This window comes from Acanthochromis polyacanthus, chromosome 15 (genome assembly GCF_021347895.1).
Source record: "Acanthochromis polyacanthus isolate Apoly-LR-REF ecotype Palm Island chromosome 15, KAUST_Apoly_ChrSc, whole genome shotgun sequence".
NCBI lineage: Eukaryota > Metazoa > Chordata > Actinopteri > Pomacentridae > Acanthochromis > Acanthochromis polyacanthus.
Genome location: NC_067127.1, coordinates 38,166,431 through 38,174,499, shown reverse-complemented (window position 1 = coordinate 38,174,499; position 8,069 = coordinate 38,166,431). Strand labels below are relative to the sequence as shown.

Genomic DNA, 8,069 nt, shown 5'->3' with positions numbered 1-8,069 from the left:
AATTCTAATTTTTTGTCAAGAATCAACAACAATTGGGACACAATCATGAAGTGGAACGAAATTTATTGGATATTTTATACTTTTTTAACAAATAAAAACCTGAAAAGTGGGGTGTGCAATATTATTGGGCCCCTTTACTTTCAGTGCAGCAAACTCACTCCAGAAGTTCAGTGAGGATCTCTGAATGATCCAATGTTGTCCTAAATGACTGATGATGATAAATAGAATCCACCTGTGTGTAATCAAGTCTCCGTATAAATGCACCTGCTCTGTGATAGTCTCAGGGTTCTGTTTAAAGTGCAGAGAGCATCATGAAGACCAAGGAACACACCAGGCAGGTCCCAGATACTGTTGTGGAGAAGTTTAAAGCCGGATTTGGATACAAAAAGATTTCCCAAGCTTTAAACATCTCAAGGAGCACTGTGCAAGCAATCATATTGAAATGGAAGGAGTATCAGACCACTGCAAATCTACCAAGACCCGGCCGTCCCTCTAAACTTTCACCTGGAACAAGGAGAAGACTGATCAGAGATGCAGCCAAGAGGCCCATGATCACTCTGGATGAACTGCAGAGATCTACAGCTGAGGTGGGAGAGTCTGTCCATAGGACAACAATCAGTCGTACACTGCACAAATCTGGCCTTTATGGAAGAGTGGCAAGAAGAAAGCCATTTCTCAAAGATATCCATAAAAAGTCTGGTTTGAAGTTTGCCACAAGCCACCTGGGAGACACACCAAACATGTGGAAGAAGGTGCTCTGGTCAGATGGAACCAAAATCCAACTTTTTGGCCACAATGCAAAACCATATGTTTGGCGTAAAAGCAACACAGCTCATCACCCTGAACACACCATCCCCACTGTCAAACATGGTGGTGGCAGCCTCATGGTTTGGGCCTGCTTTTCTTCAGCAGGGACAGGGAAGATGGTTAAAATTGATGGGAAGATGAATGGAGCCAAATACAGGAGCATTCTGGAAGAAAACCTGTTGGAGTCTGCAAAAGACCTGAGACTGGGACGGAGATTTATCTTCCAACAGGACAATGATCCAAAACATAAAGCCAAATCTACAATGGAATGGTTCACAAATAAACGTATCCAGGTGTTAGAATGGCCAAGTCAAAGTCCAGACCTGAATCCAATCCAGAATCTGTGGGCAGAGCTGAAGACTGCTGTTCACAAACGCTCTCCATCCAACCTCACTGAGCTCCAGCTGTTTTGCAGGAAGAATGGGCAAGAATTTCAGTCTCTGGATGTGCAAAACTGATAGAGACATACCCCAAGAGACCTGCAGCTGTAATTGCAGCAAAAGGTGGCGCTACAAAGTATTAATGCAAGGGGCCGAATAATATTGCACGCCCCACTTTTCAGTTTTTTATTTGTTAAAAAAGTTTAAAATATCCAATAAATTTCGTTCCACTTCACGATTGTGTCCCACTTGTTGTTGATTCTTGACAAAAAATTAAAATTTTATATCTTTATGTTTGAAGCCTGAAATGTGGCGAAAGGTTGAAAAGATCAAGGGGGCCGAATACTTTCACAAGGCACCGTATCTCTAGGCTGTTATTTACATATACAGTAACAAGGAACTACACTCGAACAGGATAGAGTTTATTTGCATTTACAATAAACAACAGAGTTATAAATTATTATTTATTTCTCTCTCTCTCTAGGCTGTTAGACATTTACAGCAAACCCCTCTCTCAGAGCTGCTTCCACTTCTTCCTCAACCCATAGTCTTTGGGAAACCTACATGGAGTCAAGAAAAAGTAGACAGAGAAGTAAATAAGTCTGTACACAACAACATATTTATAAAGAAATCATGCGAATAAATTAAGTACAAAGAACTGAATTAGCCAATATACTGGAGACCAAAGCTATTTAATTTGATCAGTATAACATTGTTTAGTAACATTTCAATTATGTGAGAGCAGTCCTAAAGAATTGCCTGAAATCCCAATCATAAAATGGGTTTGGAGGAAGAACATAGATGCTAATCTGGATATATATGAGTTAGGCTTTATAACTACTATTGGTAGTATTGGTGGTATTAATAGTAATGCTACTACTAGTGGTAATACACCAACTACTGCTGCTGATACTGTCACTGCTACTACAACTTGTACTACTAGTACACATGCTGATACTACGTCTACGACTCTAACAGCTACTTATACTATTACTGCTGCTTGTACTTTTCGTATTACTGCTTGTACAGCTATACTACAGCTACTATTAATCGTCTGGTATTTGGTTGTCCAGCTGTTAGCTTGTGTTAATGTTTTGCTAATGGCTAACTAGTTAGCTCTCATAGACTCTCAACAAGATTTAATAATGAAAAACGAGCCCAAAACTGTTCTTACCTGTGGAAAGTTATTCCAAGTTTCCTTGTCTTGATCGTCCGACGTAGTGTGCAACTGTATGCTGCACAATGAGCCGGCATTCTTCTTGTTTTAATTTTCATGCCGTACACACCAATGGAAAACAATGAAACTTTGCCCCCACTGGCTTATCTACTCTTCATATCTACAGAGCTAACCTGTCAGACAACACGCAGAGTAAAGCTCCACTATAATTTTATGAACTTTATTTGAACAGAGCAGATGACAACAGAAGGAAGGAGAAAAGAGAAACTTTACTGGTCTCAACACCATCAATCAGAATAAACAGGATCAATAAAAAGAAACAACAGGTCAGAGAACGTTAACAGAAAACCAAACATCTCAGATGACAGAACCAAAGAACCCGTCTCAGTGGACCTGCAGAACCTCCGGGTTCCTCCAGGTGGCGTTCAGCGTCAGCTCAGGAACGTCTCGGGCGACTCGCTGCATCGGAACCATGTTGGGTCCTTCCAGAGAGTCCAAGAGTCCTGGAAGGACAAAGAACAGGTTCTAATTCTAGTTCCAAGATCCTCAGAATGATCCTCATGTTCTCACATGGCTGGTTCTAGTCTGTCTTCTGGTTGTAGTCCGTTTTCTGGTTCTCGTCTGTTCTTTGGCTTTAGTCTGTGCTCTGGTTCTAGTCTGTGCTCTGGTTCCAGTCTGGTACCAGTCTGTGTTCTGGTTCCAGTCTGGTTCCAGTCTGTGTTCTGGTTGCAGTCTGGTTCCAGTCTGTGCTCTGGTTCTAGTCTGGTTCTACTCTGGTTCCAGTCTGTGTTCTGGTTCCAGTCTGGTCTCTGATTTTAGTCTGTTCTCTGGTTCCAGTCTGGTTCCAGTCTGTTCTCTGGTTCTTCTCTGGTTCTACTCTGGTTCTAGTCCATTCTCTGGTTCTCGTCTGTGCTCTGGTTTCTAGTCTGGTTCCCGTCTGGTTCTAGTCTGTGCTCTGGTTCCAGTCTGGTTCTAGTCCATTCTCTGGTTTTAGTCTGGTTCTCATCTGTTCTCTGGTTCCAGTCTGTGTTCTGGCTCCAGTCTGGCTCCAGTCTGTGCTCTGGTTCTGACCTTCCACGATCTTGTGGTAGTTGAAGTGCAGGTAGAGCAGGAACGTCATGTGGAGCAGAGACAGAGTTCCACAGAGCAGCAGACGAGGAGTCTGACCCACGGTCCGAGACAGGAGGGCCGCTACCTGGAGAACAGGTGAGTCGTAGAGAACAGGTGAGTCGTAGAGAACAGGTGAGTCGTAGAGAACAGGTGAGTCAGAGAGGCTGGTGGGAAACGTGGTCCTCACCATGCGCAGCGTGGACAGTCCTCCAATCAGCAGCCACAGGACGTAGAACAGGAAGTGGAAGTGGATGTTGTAGGTGACGAGGAGGACAACGCAGTGACCGAACAGGCCGTAACCCTGACAACAGGAGACAGGAAGTGATGTCACTCTGCTGAAGGCAGCGGGGCAGGTGTGTTACTGTCACTCACCAGCAGGGACAGCATCTGCAGCATGGTGATCTGAGCGTTCACCAGGTACGCCAGGAAGTAGATGAAGGATGACACGCCCAGCCAGTAGCCGAAACACGTTCCGATGGCGGTTCCCATCAGAGTCCCCTCCCTCTGCAACACACATCACATGACCTCACCTGCTGACATCACACTGGGCATGCTCAGAGGTTCCATGTTCTTACTATGACGGTTCCTGATGTCTTCATGCCGTGCAGCAGAATGGCCACCAGGGTGAAGACCAGCATCAGAGGACCGTAGAGTTCACCTGCAATCTTCTACAGATACAAGCTTCCTTTAGAACGTTTTATTTTGAAAAGCCTGACTTTAAAAAGGCAGAGTCAGCTGACAGGAACGTACCTGGGGGAAGGTGATCATTCGGACAGGTATCATGGACTCTATCAACCTGCATGAAATGCAGTCGTTACCAACAGGAAGCAGGAAGCAGCTGACAGGAGACAGGAAGTGAACGTCCTACCTGCTGCGCACCTGGACCGGCTCCACGTCAAAATACGGACGAAGGATGTCGATGTTGGCGTACAGGTTGAAGGCTCTGGATGCCTGACGCTTCCCCGCCTGCCACACCTGAACACAGCACACAGGTAAGACCTGAACACACCTGAACACACCAATCACTGACTGGAACCATTTGAAGCATTTTTAAATGAAACTAGTTCTAGCTATAATTATTGATCTTTATTATTGATCTTCAAGTTGTTTATTAATTCCGGTGGAACAGACCATAATAACCCTGGGTATAGTTTAGTCCGTCTCAGTCTTTACCTGCTGACACAGAAACAGTCCAGAATATACCCTCTGGGGCAGAAACAGTCCAGAATATACCCTCCAGGGTAAAGTACATCCCATAGAGCATCAGATTACATCAGTTAATTAATTTTATCTGAATTTAAGCACAAATCAATGAATTAAATCAAACATTTGAGGAAAAATAGAGCAGCTACAGATAGAAGGTCCCTGGTTCTGGTTCTGGGATCTTTCTGCATGGGGTCTCCAGGTTCTCCAGGTTCCTCTCACAGTCCAACAACATGCTGAGGTTAATCAGTGATACTAGAATATCTGTAGGTGTGAGAGACTGTTACCTGTCCAGGTAAACCTGTGACAGACATATTATGGGATGTGATTCTGATGGTTGTCATGGAGACAGATCAGCTGGTCACATTAACAGATATTAAACTGGAACCATCTAAATGGTAAATTTTATCCAAAGCGCTTTACATGATACATCACATTCACCCATTCACACACTGACGGTGGAAGCTAGGGTGACCATATTCTGTTTCTCTGAAAAGAGGACACACTTCCAGCTCGCACGCGAAAAATTTTCAGTCCCCCCCCCCCATTTTTAGGGGCTTTCTGTGCTTCAAACTCAGTTAAACAGATATTCTGAATTCCCCAGAAAAGAACACTTTACCTGGATATACAGAAAAATAGCCCAAAACACTCACAAACAGTTGCTTTATAAATAATATATTTATTAAATTAAAGCAATTCTCCTAAACAATATAATCAGTCACATACAAATATGGCATGCTCTAGTCTTTAATAGTTATTGACTCAAGTTGTGTAGGAACACATGTATTCAGATGTTTAACAAAATAAGAAATAATCATCTCTCTTAAGTCTGACACTTACACCTTAGTTAGGAAAAGTGAGGTAGAGTAGCATTCTTCAAAATAACCTCCCAATTATCAATTATGTAAAAATAGAAATAATGCCTCAAAATATTAAACAAAAAGAAAAAAAGAGAGGTAGCCTATTCTTCAATGTTCAGTTAGCCCATTCTTCAAAATAATGTGTCTAATGGCAAATGAAAAAATATAGAAATAATGCCTCAAGTTAACAGTCCTTTTTTCCTTCTTTTTCCTTTTCTTATTAGCTACAGAGACATAAGTCCAGCTTTGCAGACTGTACATTCTGCCTCCCATTTGACACGACCCGGACAAAAACAGGGGGACTTTTATCGCATTTCATCAGTGAAATGACATTTGTGTTTCGGCGTTTTCTTTCTGTTCGAGTGTTCTCTCGCAGTGTGTCTACCTGCCTGTCAGCCTGCGAGGAAGCGAATCTCCAGCGCCGGCGCTTCAGAGACGCGGCGCTGGCGCTCCACAGCGTGTGCAGTGGAAATTGTCTGATAGAAGAGAATGGGTTCTAAGTGCTGCAGTACGATTAAAGAGCGCGGCGGTTTCGCGTTATGTGGAATTTAGGGAATCAAAAACCCGGACATTTGAAGGACTTTATAAACGCCGGCCGGACAGGCCGGACAGCCTCTCAAAAGAGGACATGTCCGGGCAAAAGAGGACGTATGGTCACCCTAGTGGAAGCTGCCATGCAAGGCGCTAACCACGACCCACCAGGAGGAATTAGGGGTTAGGTGTCTTGCTCAGGAACACCTCGACATGAGCACGACGGGCCGAGGATCGAACTGGCAACCTTCCAGTTACAAGACGACCACTCTACCCACTGATCTATGCCGCCCCCATCTCCAAGTGGATCTACTCTGATCATGTTTTGTTTCCAGAATCATTTTATCTTTGTATGAAATTTAGATTCTCCTTTGATTTGAACTTTTTATCCAGAATTAGTTTCAGAACGTTCTAGTTACGTTCCTTCATAGTAAACTTCTGTAAAATAAACCCTAAATAACTGAACAATGGAGAGTTTCCCATGTTTTAACAGGTTCAGACTGGGACAGGTCAGTTCATAAAGATGGGGGTTATTATGGGCTGTTCCACTGGTTCTGAGGCCAAAGTCTGTCATTCTACATGTGAACTGATGAAATCTGATCCCTCAGTCTGACAGGAGATGACTCCGCCCCTCCTGGTCACACCTGTGCAATTCTGGTTGAGGTTCTGGTTCTATTGTGGTTCTAGTTCCAGTTCCAGTTCTGGTACTAGTTCTAGTTGTGTTTCTGGATCTGGTTCTCACCTCGTCGGCCACCTGCCGGCCCAGCTGGCCCTTTAACCCCTTCATTCCCAGGAACTCTCCGTCGTCGGTGGCGTCATCCTCAGTGGCAGCAGCTTCGGCGGTGACCTCCTCCTCCTCCTTCATCCTCTGGTGCATCTCCCCCATGTCCTCGAAGCTGGAACCAGACGTGTCGTCCATGTTCTCCATGTCGATGACGGCCGAGCCGCCCTGAACGCACCACCAGCAGTATGTTAATAAACACTATAATATCCACCATCAGTATGTTAATAAACACTATAATATCCACCATCAATATAAGAACCAAACTTATACTTTGGTGGTTTTCAAGAAAGATGTCCAGTTTTAGTAAAAAGAAATAAACTTTCTGAAATGACTGTTTCTGTTAGCCTGTTAGCTGGTTCTGCTGGCCTGTTAGCTGCTAGCACAGTTAGCATATTAACTCCTGCTTTATCGACTAATCGTGTGTTCTCACAGCAGACCGGTTCTCCTGTCCGGTGAACGGAGAGCAGCACCGCCCGATTCCGTCCCGGTTTGGTCCCGGTCTGCAGAGTAGCTCACCTGGATAAGGTTGTCATCGAAGCTTCCCCACGGCTCCGTGTTTCTGTTCCCGGAGCCCGCAGACATCCTCCCGGCGGCGGCAGCAGTGACCCGGTGTGTGTGTGGTTGTCTGGTGGTTCTCCCCGGTGTGTCGGTCTATCTTCAGCTTCTACCGGAACCGATTAAATGTTTTGTTTCTGCAGCCGACATTACACAGCTGGCCCCGCCCGCTGCCTCTGAAGTCTCACACTGAGCTGACGTGGAGCCCGGGAATACCGCGAGATTACGGCAAACAACAGCATGAAGACAGTTGGTAAACACCAGTAGATCCATAGATATATACAAACACCCATGAGTAGATCAGTCTGTCAGGGAAGTCCATGGGACATAGCTGCACACATTTTTATTAAAAATAAAAAACTAATGTTTTATGTTCATTGTGATCATGTCTTTACAAATTCCATCATTATTTATTATTGAAACAATCACTTATTAATAAAAAAAAAGACTGGATATCAGTAAAATGTCAGCTTAATAACCGTATGAATTTAACACCAACCACCTTCTAATGAGCTAAGCAATAATAAAATGAGCTAATTCAGAGATAGTTTGGATTGTGTCCTTTTATTAAGTTTAGATAATCGTGACATATTTCTTTTGGGCAAAATATCACATTTTGTATGGAAAATAACAAATTAAATCCCTTTCCACTAAATTCCCCG

At 43.9% G+C, this 8,069-nt stretch overlaps 1 protein-coding gene across 1 annotated transcript; it reads right to left on the bottom strand.

Moving 5' to 3' along the window:
- Positions 1-2,568: 2,568 nt before the first annotated feature.
- On the bottom strand, positions 2,569-7,601 carry yipf3 (Yip1 domain family, member 3). Its single transcript, XM_022216879.2, has 9 exons — positions 7,369-7,601; positions 6,811-7,017; positions 4,343-4,449; positions 4,225-4,270; positions 4,050-4,142; positions 3,847-3,978; positions 3,662-3,775; positions 3,436-3,559; positions 2,569-2,867 (listed from the first exon to the last, which is right to left on the bottom strand). The coding sequence occupies exons 1-9, from the start codon at positions 7,432-7,434 to the stop codon at positions 2,749-2,751; spliced, it is 1,008 nt and encodes a 335-aa protein (XP_022072571.1). The 5' UTR covers positions 7,435-7,601; the 3' UTR covers positions 2,569-2,748.
- Positions 7,602-8,069: the final 468 nt, after the last annotated feature.

Bases quoted from the DNA above. Each gene is read 5' to 3' on its own strand.
- yipf3 (XM_022216879.2), bottom strand. From the start codon at position 7,434: ATGTCTGCGGGCTCCGGGAACAGAAACACGGAGCCGTGGGGAAGCTTC. The intron at 3,776-3,846 runs GTGAGTGACAGT...TCCTGTTGTCAG, and splicing joins TGCAGATGCTGTCCCTGCTG to GGTTACGGCCTGTTCGGTCA. The intron at 3,560-3,661 runs GTGAGGACCACG...CCTGTTCTCCAG, and splicing joins GACTGTCCACGCTGCGCATG to GTAGCGGCCCTCCTGTCTCG.